This window comes from Schistocerca piceifrons, chromosome 8 (genome assembly GCF_021461385.2).
Source record: "Schistocerca piceifrons isolate TAMUIC-IGC-003096 chromosome 8, iqSchPice1.1, whole genome shotgun sequence".
NCBI lineage: Eukaryota > Metazoa > Arthropoda > Insecta > Orthoptera > Acrididae > Schistocerca > Schistocerca piceifrons.
Window position 1 is genome coordinate 491,617,243 of NC_060145.1, and position 12,741 is coordinate 491,629,983.

The window sequence follows — 12,741 nt, forward strand, 5'->3', positions numbered from 1 at the left end:
CATCATTATTTGTAATGATTACCAGTGTAAATTAAATTTTTCATTTGCTTTCTTATATTTAACTGTAGGTGCAGTTAATCATTGGGCATGAAGAACAGCTTCTTGTTGATTTGGAAAACAATGCTGCAGTGGAATGGAAAAAGATTGTTAATGCTAAGCCACACTTGAGTTCTTTGGACATTACTGAAATGCCAGGGCTGGTGTTAGGGTACCAAGAGCTCCAAACTGCTGCAGAAAACCTGATGAAAGATTTAGAGGGGGAAGCTGGGATAAGAAAAAAGCCTATTTTACCAGGCAGTGTTGTCTTTAAATTGTATGACACATATGGTCTAGATGAGAAACATATCAGAGAATTAGCAGATGCAGAAGGAATCAGTGTAGATATGAAAGGTTTTCATGTGCAACTTGACAATGCTAAGTTAAGGACTAAAAAAGGTTTCACTGTTGCAACAGAAAATGAATTGAATTATGACACCATACTTCAGTTAAGGGAGAATGGAATTTATGCTACAGAAGATCAATATAAATATATGTATTCTAAAGAAAATGGTGTGTATATGTTTCCTTATTTGAAGTGCAGTGTGCAAGCAATTGTAGTAGATGGGAAGTGTGTAGAAAGAACACAGCCAGGAATAGAATCCAAGATAATTTTAAACAAGTCTAACTTTTATCATGAAGCTGGTGGCCAGGAAAGTGATAGTGGCTATGTGGAACTGCAAAATGGTTTGAAAGTAGCTGTTAACAGTGTAACAAACTGCCAAGGCTACATTCTGCACAAAATTGTAATGGATACAAACAGTGGTAAGTTGTGTTTTACTTCACTGTTTCATATGTGACACATTATCTTACTTCTGCAGTTTATCTGACAAAACAAAGGAGACTTTATCATTGTTTCATGTATGTTACCACTGTTCTTTGAAACTCTTGGTACAGTGTTTTTGTGTCAAGTCTGCAGTAAAAATGTTAGTTACTGAAAGTATCAGTTCTATCATGTTCTCTTGCAGATATAGCCAAACTAAAGTTGACAACTTCTGAAAGTACCTGTTAATTTTTCAGTAATTTCTATGGAAATATATTTTTAATTTCACATGATGATGTAGTTCATAAAAATACTGTTACTTTTATTTAAGTAATTTTATCAAATGAACAGCCTAAAACTAAACTAAAACAGACCACCAGAATGTCTCCTTACTTTGCAACAGCAGACTGTCGATGTCTATATTCGACATCTTCAAGAAATATAGATCTCTTTGGTCAACAGAAGAAATAGGAACTAGGATTTTCCTGCCTATTCATTGTTAATACCCATTTCTTTCAATGCTTTCGTGTTTCATTCTGTGACTGTTGTTCCAAACGCTAATGACTTCAACGGCTTCTGCATATCTTTGTCAGTCTGCTATGATTCGCTAAGTTGACAACATCACTAACTAATGTCGATGTACTGATTTGATTTTGGGAGGAAAGAAACTAGTGGGACAACTTGACTAAAAGAGGTGTAAGTGTATAGTCAGTTTGGTAATGGAAGGAAATGTGGGACTGAGGCACCAATACAGTAAGCAGATTCAAAAGGATGTTGGTTACTGTAGGTGTGCGGAGATGAAGAGGCTTGCACAGGATAGAGTAGGATTGAGACTTGCATCTAATTGGTCTTCAGACTGAATGCCACAACAACAACAACAACAACAACAACAACAACAGTGAGATTCTTCAGAAATTGCAATAGAATTATATATCCTTCTTTTATCAGGGTGTATACGACCCGGGACATCCGGGAAAAACCCGGGAATTTTTTCGTCTGGGAGAAAACCAGGAAAAACCCGGGAATTTTTTAGAATTTCGGGAATTTTTCATTGTTTTAGTTACCAGTTAAATTTTTGTGATTTTGACTGGTAAGAACCAATACTCTAACGAAGGATATTACTGTATCCCACTTCTGCAGAATAATACTGCAGCAACAAAACATGAACGAGAGAAAAAAATTGAAAATAAAACTTAAGTCGCAAAGGAGATACACCATATACAACAACAAAACACAGTGCTCATACAAGCATCTGCCAACCAAAGTGTGTCAAAGACTTTAGAAAGAATATGCAGTGCTTCCTAACAACAAATTGCCTCCGATGAGCGTGACGTGACAACTGTTTACATTAGATTCATTTGAGCAGCTGCGGGCAGGCTCTTGTGCATGCGCAGTTGAGTCGCGTATAAGTAGTACCTTCTCCCGCTTCTGGCTACAGATGTGTGGCTGGGCGCCACTATCTAATACTGCCCTGGTTTGGAAATATCGCAGATCCGGGGCTGATGCACAGAGCAGTCTGAGATGTTGTGGGGAGGTGGGTAGTCTCCACATGACCTGTGTTTACATTTAGTGATTTTGCTGTTTCCTCTTCATTTATTGCTCTCACATTAAATGAAAACAAAACGGATTCCTGTGACCAGGAGCTACCAAATGAAGTAAAATACGTTCGAATAATTACGGAAGGCTAAAATATATTGTTAGTTTCAGGTTTTATTTCCACCTTTCTGACAGTCAAGCATTACCCGCCTTGCAGGACAATGAAGTTATTTTTGTCGGTTTGCTAAAGAGATTTGGCTTTTATTTATCTTTTGCGCTGAGCCAGTCAGTTTATGTGAAACGAAGTGTTTAATTTCACACTGTTGGCTAGTTTCAACTGTTCTCTGCATTTCAAGTGCACGTTTTCCATCTTCTAGTTTGTATGGCATTATGCCATAATAAAGAACCAAACATGAAATACAGTACTGGTACTCAAGAAAATTTACATCTGAATCTGGACATAGGATTGTGCACTTTAAGCCGAATTATGCTTTTTAGTATGGTTCACGACGCCTGTTACCTGGGGCTCTCTGGCAACTGCTACAACAAACCAATTTCTAACAGGTCACGGGAAAATATTGCGAATGTGGTTTGAAAAGTGTTACTTTCAAAGTAAATTTCCTTTGACACAAGTTGAACAATGTGTGAGAATCTACAATTGATTTCTTAAATCACAGAGCGTTTGACTCTCATTTAAAAATTAACTCTTTGAGGACGACCATGTAGAAGAATTTCGAGCCCAGATCAGACATTTACGTCATTATCAAAAATTTTACTGGCACATTTGTGTGATGTATCTTAAAGTGTGACACACGCAAAAAGATCAGCATTATATGTGGAAGCTTAGCTTCTCTTGCAGCTTATTAATCTTCGAGACCAATATTATTTGTGAAAGCTTTGTCTTTGTTGTAGCAACACTATGTATATTAATTTAAACCATTAACTTTTCTTTTTTGTGCGTTCGCGCTACTTAAGAGTAATCTTTCTATTGGTTGACGACATCACGTGTCTATGCTGTCATCAGCTGGCGAGATCACGTGACATGAGCTATGACTGGCTTACAAAAGTGTGTCGCAGTCTTGAATTCATTCCTTCGGAAAGTAAAATGCGGTGTTTGGTGGAATTCGAATTTATACCTCCGTAACCCGAAAAAATGCAGCGTACATGTTGCTGCACATCAAAGATGTTTCCAAAACCTGTTTCCCCCACCCCCTCACCCCCTGGGTTTTGTTTCTAAAGTGCCGGAAAATTCTACGCCTGTGTAGAAAACCATAAACACACTAAGGATTGATAAGTTTTACAGCGCCGAGGAAAAAGTGTATTTTCACCCAGGAGAAAGTGTATTTTCAAACGGGAAATCCGGGAAAAATCCAGGAATTTTTTTTCCTTGTCCATGTATACTTCCTGTTTATATGTCGCTCCAGATATCCTTTGAAACTATTGCATGACTTTTATTTAATTTATAGGGCTATTAAATAATGGTAAATGTGTGTTTGTTTTCTTTCTTTCTTTATTTATTTAAATAATGCTTAGTGGTTTGTGATTAACTGTTTCCTCCTACCATAGTTAGTTCCCTTGCATAGCTAGATAAAACATTACAGAGAAACACAGAAACAGCATTGCACAGGCAACTAGGTTTTAGACATTTCTGGATTGTCGAACAATGTGCACACCACGGACAGCTTATTTCGCTTATAAACTTCCAGTGCAGAAGAAAATGCATTGTGGTTTGAAGAATGGTTGCACCTGCTGCATCTATCAGTACTTCCTGCCATTTCCTCATGAGAGTGGATCAGCAGTTATTATAAAGATGTTTTGTAAGAGCGTTTTTATAAGTATAATTTACAATCTGTTGATACTTCACCATGTAGCCTTGGAATAGAATGCTCTGTCTTTGGAATTACATCAGCGGATGCTTGTTAGGTTTAACTGCACCTATTCAGAATAAGTATTTAATGCAACTGGTTACAAAACATGACTGTACCAATTTGACATAGACAAAGCTGTTGATATATCCAGTTTCTTTCTGTGATCATCATCTAAGAAGACCGAAAAGGGTTTCTGCAAATAGAAGATACAGTGAAAGTTTGATTTTACATTCTCCGATTTTACATTTTTCACAATTCTACAACATAAATTTGTAGCCTCTTTGAAAAACCCATAAGATCAGTACTAAAAATTCTCCAATTTTATAAGGTTTACCTCAGTTCTAAGTTCTTACTCGATGTCTCACTCATTTTCATACCGTTTTCTTCCTATTGACATTTGATGTGACTGAATGAGTTATGAGTGGCACAAAAGACAGATGGTTCGCACCACAGGTGGTGGTAGAATTAAGGGAATATTTTAGGTCATTGTGGAGAGGGCAGATGTGAGAGAGGAAATGCTGACGTAATCCACGATCGGTGTTGTCAACATGACTTGTAACATTTAGCTTAACTGTGCAATTATGTTACAACCATTGCTAGGTTGCAGAGGTAATGGAAAAAACAAGATAATCGATGTGAAGTGTTATGGACCGAGCCAATATGTGACAAAGGGGCTCAGCCACCAACTTTTCTTGCACCACTTATAACACAGTCTCATCTTTTTGCACGTATTTCCAATGTACTGTATTCAGCAACAGTATCAATCATCGACCTTTTAAATTCAACACTGGGTCTTGAAGAATATGCTCAGTCATAATCGAGGAAACATCACTCATTTCCGGCTAATGAACTCTTATTGGCTGGCGACTTGTTAATCACCCAATAGCCAGGGCAGCCACCACACCATGCTAAAACATGTAACATAAACTTGCCTACTGTATGTGTAGAAAGGGGGAGTGGTCCCTCAATGGCAGGAGTGCAGGTAGGCGTGAAAGCATTTTGTGAAATGCTGAAAACATATTTTTCGTGCAGATGTGCTGTGACAGAGATGTCACACAGAAATAAAACAAGGGTTTTGCAATAGTACATTTTAAAGTCTTTCAACTTCAAATCTGATACGATACAATTGCTACAACTGCATACACTACTCATGTATGTGCTTTGCACCACACACTATAGATTGTACAGGTTGGCAGCAGTGATAGAAGTCATGAAGCAAAACTATAGCAACTGAGCTTTATTTCAAATTTACATTTTACACAGTGTACGGAAATTCACTCAGCTGACTTCTAATAAGCCTGTGACTTCAATAGGGGAAATAAATTCATTTTTTCAAGAGTCTGTTTCTCACATCAAGCCTAAAATAACACTTTAACAATGGTGAGCATATGAAGTGCATTAAACAATAACAAAAGTGGTGACAAAGTTTGTCATTAAGCAGATGTCCGCATTTATGCTTACGGTTTAACCACCTAGTTGCTGTGATGTTTCCAGTTTAATTCAACGTGTTCATAATTTTTGCCTTTTTCTGGGTGAGCACAAAGAATTCTGAAAACTTGTGTTTTGAACATACTATTTGTGGTCATAGCATGTAGGAAAATACCTCGATTGCCTTGTACCCAGATTCCAGTTTCAATTTTTGATGACATTTTACTTGCTGTTACACATTTGTGATTTTTTAAGAACTGATGAAATTCTTTACCACGAATTATTGTGTAAAGATTGTATTTTACAATTAATTTCCTTCACTTAAACAGATTCTGTACAAAGTATTGGAGAGGACTGCAATTTTTAATCATAAATGCCACGTACCTGTGTTTTTGCTCATGTTTTGGGGAATTTTAACATTTCCCTCAATTCAGCAGGTTTCCGCAATTTTGTATTTTGTAAGTCTGGACTGCACGAAAATGTAAAATAGGTATTTCACTGTATTCCTGCATCTACATGATATTCTACAAACCTTTGCGAAGTGGATGGCAGAGGGCGTTTGTCACTTGTGCTGTGGTTGGAGCCATTTCAGAACTGTATTTAAATAAAATTGGGTGGCAACCCCAAGGTAATGTAGAGGTGTATGTCTTCTCATAGTTTACAACTGAATATAAGAGAAGTTTCTGTGGACGTATTTGCATGGGGTGTTATTCCATCATGTGGTGCCCCAAATTCAAACATTTCTTAAGGTATTCTGAATTCACCCCCTTGTATGTGTTCTTTATGACATACATTTAACTCTTTTTCTCACAGTGGTGGTGCTGGGGAGGGGAGGGTGCATTTGTTGACATCTTTTTGAGTCCCTCCTTTTGGCTGTATATGCCTACAAAACGTGTCCCAAACTCCTCTTCATGGAGGCTCATAATGGAATTTTTTGGAAACTCATGAAGCCAAGGTAAAGTTTTCAGGGTCTAAAACATGTGGATGAGTTATTCTTGTACTCAAGAATGTTTAGCAGAAGTCTGCTTTAGGACTGAGAATACTAACTGCTGCTTCTCAGTATATTTATTCCGGAATGAAATTTGTCATAAATAATATATCTACTTTTTCCAAACTGACATCTCAGTTCATGAAATCAGTACTACACAAATATTTAAAGTCAGTCACTTTGGGTCAGAAAAGTATCCCTTACTCAGGAACACATTTCCAATAACTTGCCAGCAGCCACGAAAACTAATAAAGTTCAGTTTAAGAGGAGCATAAAGGATTTATTGGTGGCCTACTCCTCCTACTCCATTGACAAATTTCTCAGTAGAACCAACTGATGCATATATATTATTAGTAATATCAAACAATGTGAGTTTTACATAAAATCTGTCATTTGTATATCTTGTAAACTGAGCTTTATCTCTGATGATGTGTTACTACAATAACCTAAGAATTATCATGTGCATGTGAGTGTATTATTTGACTAACTCTGTATCCATGAGGACCATTTTGCTTGGGATCTGTGAAAGATACATTAGGATATCTGTTTTTCATTGTAAATATGTATCGTGCATTTTTGTTTTATGACATGTTCTAAATTCTTGAGCATCTCCTCAATATGGATCTATGAAACAAAAAGTGCACATTATCTAATCCAAGAGCATACATCTTCGTTCAATTTGTATCCATTAGATTTGAAAGCAGATGCAAAAACTCTGCTTATTTATGCTCCTTAATAATGTTATTGTGCTGTAGAGTATGTAACACAAATATAATACAATGTGTTCCACATCGAGGATTAATCAGAAAAGAATAATTTTGCTTATTAGGCCGTGTCATTATGAAACACTAAAACAACTGAAATGCCCATGTTTTTGACTGACTTTGCAGCAATCCTCTCCAGAGCAAGTTAGTCACCGTGAAGAGGACAGCTGCAAAGTTGGTTGAATTGTCAGCATTTTAGTTGTTTTAGTGTTTCATAATGAGGCAGCCTAATACCTAAAATTAGTTTACTCAAACTGGCATTGGCTGTGGAAGTCTACAAACTTACCTAAGCATTGCAGTAGGTCAGTTTAGGCAGTAAAATGTTCTCTGATAGACAAAAGACTGACTCTCTCTCTCTCTCTCTCTCTCCCCCCCCCCCTCTCTCCCCCCCCTCTCTCCCCCCCTCCCCCCCCCCCCCCCCAACCTACCTACCTACCCTTCTCTGAAGCTGATAACACGTAACCAACTGAGTAAAGAGAAAGCCAATGCTGTCTGTTGCATGACAACATTCCCAATTGTACTGTAGTACAGGTAGCAGTCTCTTTCAAGATCCCTGATGTCTGTAACATCTTTGAAAAGGGGGTGGGAGTGTAACATAGTCTTTTAAAAGCCATCCTCCTTCTGAAGTACTAGTACTGCAAAGAGCCATCATGTGAGCGTTTAGTACTGATAACCACTTTTTTTTCCGTTGCTGTACATGGAAAATGGTTGCGGGTCATCCAAGAAAAATAAACTGGTTCGACATATCGTCTGTCAGTCTTGGAACATTTTCATTGACGTAATAGAAGAAGAAATTATTTTTTGGAATTTTGTTTTGTCAATTATACTAGTGTGTTATAGAAAGTGAGGAAGCAAAGGAGCCATTGAAACAGAATAAGAATGACTCAACCTTTTAGTAAAATTGATTTTAAAATTTCCTTCTTAATTAGACAGATAGGAGGTAGGAAAAACAAAAGATTAACATGTACATGTGCTGAATTGAAGGAAAGGTTATTTAGAATCACGGACATAAACCACAGGAAACTGTAAGTGTTGCTATATTATAATTCTTTAGTTACAAATCATTGTAATATGTAAAATTAATCTTCCTTTGTATAAAACCTTTCACAGCTGTATATACTGTTTGGTGGTTTCAGTGAGAAACACTGTGTAAGCTACTTACTCTTTCCTGAATTGTATAAAAATTAAAAATGGCATCCCATCGCATGGCCTACTCCTGATTTTGACCTACAGAAATTACGTTCACGTCATTTCATATTAATAGCAGAAACATTCATGGCCCATCCATAGTTGTCGTTGGTCACTTAGTACACAAAATTTCTTTTGTACCTAGATGGAGAGCAGATTCTAATGAAATCAACAGGTTGATAAGCAGATCGCAAAGTCAGTTCGGCATGAAGTAAAAGATAAATTTTTATGGATGGCACTGTTGAACATATTTTCTCGAAAAATCTAGTATTTTTTCATTGAGAAGTTCAATGACAACTGGGTCCACAATACCCATGAAAATTTTAAATGAAATAATTTTGCTTTTGGCTCTTAAAACATTATATATTGCAGTAGCAATTCAGACATATGGTCATTTTCAAGCATTGTCAGAGGTTGTGACACACTATATAATACAGAGCTGTGAAATGCTGTGTTAGAGCAGTTGCATGTTGTGCTATGAATTTGTCTGCTGTTCCACACGTCAGAAAGGTGGCAAAATATTTGTATAAAAACTTAAGTTTATATTTCACATTGCAGGTGTGTTAAATAGATCACATATAGCAACCCAGATGTGTTCCATAGGGATCAGATCAGATGAATTTGATGAAAATAACATCAATGCGAATTCAGTATTGTGCTCATCAAACCACTGTAGCATGATACTGGTCTTACGACACAGAGAGTTACCCTCCCACAAGATACTGTCACCTTCGTGGAAGGTATTGAGTGTGCAGGGATGTGTGTGGTGCACACAATGTTCACACAGTCCACAGGTGTTACGGTGCCTTTGATTGCTGCCACAAGTCCCACAGAAGCTCGGGTGAATGTCCCCCATAACATAATACTGCCACTGCGGCCTGTGTATGTGAGGCAGGGCAGCTGTTCACTTGGTGATTGTGTATCCTGACACATCAGTTGACCTGGGTTAACAAAGAAACCTGCTTCATCCAACCAGCCATCATATGTTCATAAATCCACAATCCAATCTCAGTGATCCAATGTCCACTGCATTAACAATTGATGTCGTCTTGGGGTCGATGTGGGAATATAAAAGGAATTGTCTGCTGTGGGGTCTCGTGTTCGATAAAACGTGCCGAATGATGTACTCCAAAACACTCGTACCCATGCCAACGTTGTACTCTTGCCACGAATTCTACCAGAGATTGCTACGTACCTGCTTTATGGAGTGGGCAATCCTCCCACTTCTGTTAAGGAGAAAGTAAATTTGAATTGAGTGTGAAAATTCTTAGATCCTTAGAGATACTTCTTCTAGAGTTGTGGTTATTTCCTACACATACACTAATCATACTGCTGAATAAACACTGTATTTACTTTAGGTGCACTGCTCCAGAAGGTAATTCTGTAAGGCAGCAAGGAGTGAAAATATGCAAAGTCAGTCTGCACACATGACTTTTGGCCGACATATTTAGTGCTGAAGTGTTAAGGGACTGCTCATTAGAAGCCCTATATCCGGTTCCGGTCTCGGTGTAGCACAAATTTTAAGCTTTTACCATTGCACCACGACAGCGCCCTGTGGAGCTAGTCGTCACAATTTCCCACCCGTCCTTCCCCTTTTGTCTCCTTTCCTTCATTTTGTATTCATGTAAACCTTTGATCTGCCAGCTCACATCTCAGTGTACTCTGAGACTTTGGAGTCATCCATTTCTCACCGTAGTTGGGAGGTAAAGTTGCAGAAACACTCTTATAGCCAGGGGAAGGTAGGTCAAAACCCTCCTCAGTTACAGCTTAGCTTTTTCAGCAGCATTTCTAAGTACCTTCAGTGTTCTGAGAAAAGGCCTCTTCGATTTCAGATGTTGCGGTTCTGATTCGTGCCCATACGGAGGATGGCTTCTTCCTGCTACACTGTCTTTATTTGTTCATTCCCAGTAATTTCTCTTTGAGCAACCTTGAAGGCTTCACTGAGAGCTATGTCCACCTGCTTTAGAATATGTTGAATTATATCAAACAAGACATGCATTCTTCATCTTTTTCTTCTTCCTGAAACATTTCTGCTTGATGCAGGTTGTTCACAGAGCCTATTCTAAGCTTCTGTTTCCTCCCATAGTCCATCATTCATCATCTCCTCCCATTCCAGTCCTCTTGGGTCCACATCATCCTTCACCTGGTCTGTCCATCTTATCCGTGGTCTTCCAGTTGGTCTTCGTCCAGATTCTGCCCATTCTAGGGCTCTTCTTGTATGTGTTTCTGGCCCCATTCTTTTCATATGGCCAAACCATTTTAAGCTCGTTCCTCCCCATAGTTCCCCCTGCGGGTTCGGGGGTAAGAATAGGCCCGCGGTATTCCTGCCTGTCGTAAGAGGCGACTAAAAGGAGTCTCAAACGTTTCGGCCTTCTGTGATGGTCCCCTCTTGGGTTTGACCTCCTTTCTTCTTCCAAATTTCCGTCGTCAGTGCGTGCCATTTGGGGAAGGACACCTTACGTGGTGTTTTTGTATTGGTCCATCATGCTCCACCATCTTGCATGTTACCTATTGTCGTGTGGGGGGGACTACGCCCAACATCTTCTGGGTGGTCTCCTTCTCGCCTTGTGCGCACTCTTCTTCTTAGCGCCTACGACAACTGTGGACCCTTTAAACACCTAAAATCCAGCATGGTAGCCAGTCCGTTGTGGTGGGGTCGTCATGTACCCTCTTGGTGGTAGCCCCCTGACCACGCAGGGATTGCACTACAGATGCCAGAGCTGTTTCCTCCCCATGCATGCCAAGGAGTATGTGCCCATCTTGTCTGGGGCACGGGGACTCCGGGCAACGGGATATCGGCCAGGTACCCGTTGCTTTGGCTGGGTGGCGCCCTTGGGGAGAGCCCTCGTTCGGAGTAGGTGGCATCTGGGCAGATGTGGCGCAATGAAGCGCAATAAATCACACCAAGCTGGTGGTCGCACGGCCACCAGCGTCTCTAAGCGAGGTAGAGTCGACTTCGATGCTGCGCAATATGACCCTCAGACGTTCCCCTCGTTGGCTGCGCCATGGGAGGGACGCCGATCTAGTGCCAAGCGGGAGCCTTATGTACCGCAATACCTTGTCTGCAGCAGGACTGATGGTGACTCCTTTCTTTCGACGAAGCCTATGTTTTTTGTGGAACACCTGGAGGATAAGTTTGGGGAAGTGGCAGGGTTGTCAAAAATGAGGAATGGGTCCATCCTCCTCAAGACGTCCTCCCCAGCCCAGTCACGAGCGTTGCTCTTGTGTGATAAGCTGGGTGACGTCCCTGTTACCGTCACTCCCCACAGTAGCTTAAATATGGTCCAGGGGATTATTTACCATCGTGACCTCTTGTTACAATCCGATGACGAGCTGAGAGCCGACTTGGAACGACGTGGTGTGCATTTTGTCCGTCGTGTCCATCGAGGACCCAAGACAAACAGGGTGGCCACCGGTGCCTTTATCTTGGCCTTCGAGGGTGATGTCTTGCCCGAGAAGGTCAAGGTAATGGTTTACCGTTGCGACGTGAAGCCATACGTCCCTCCCCCGATGCGGTGCTTCCAGTGCTGGAAGTTTGGGCATATGTCCTCCCGTTGCCCATCCAGCGCTACCTGTCGAGATTGCGGACGCCCCTCTCATCCCGATTCTCCATGTGCACCCCCGCATGTATGTGTCAACTGTGGGGAGCACCACTCTCCATGCTCGCCGGATTGCCCCGTTCTTCATAAGGAGCGGAAGATAATGGAATTTAAGACCCTGGACCGGCTTACTTATCGAGAGGCTAAACAGAAATATGAAAGGTTGTATCCTGCTTCCCTTCGAACATCTTATGCTGCAGCCACGTTATCGTCGCCCACGCGAGCGACGGTTGTCGCTTCATCTGTGCCGCCTTCAGTGGGCCCTCGGGGCCATGTATCTCTGTCTGCCCCCCTCGTGCCTGGGGGCAAGCCTTCCTCTCTTGCCCCCTTAGCAGTTGGGGGCAAACCCTCTTCTGTCGCTCCCCCCAAGCTTACTTCGGGAGTGACATCTGCTCCACAACTGGGAGGCTCGATTCCTCCCCCTCCTTCTCCGGCGGCGTTGCCTCCGCCGGTTCCTCTCTCGCGGAAGGGGTCCCTCGGGGCTCTCCCTTCCTCCGTTTCTTCTCCTTCCCAGCCAGATGTCAGCCAGTGGCTGAAGATTCCGCCACCTGCTGATCGTAGGGCTTCTGCG

At 40.8% G+C, this 12,741-nt stretch overlaps 1 protein-coding gene across 1 annotated transcript in view; it reads left to right on the forward strand.

The window, feature by feature from the left end:
• LOC124711736 (alanine--tRNA ligase, mitochondrial) overlaps positions 1–12,741 on the forward strand; it is an 89,355-nt gene that overhangs the window by 23,300 nt on the left and 53,314 nt on the right. The window contains exon 8 of the mRNA XM_047241948.1: positions 69–801. Within this exon, the coding sequence (XP_047097904.1) occupies positions 69–801 (733 nt within the window). The remainder of the gene's footprint in view (positions 1–68; positions 802–12,741) is intronic.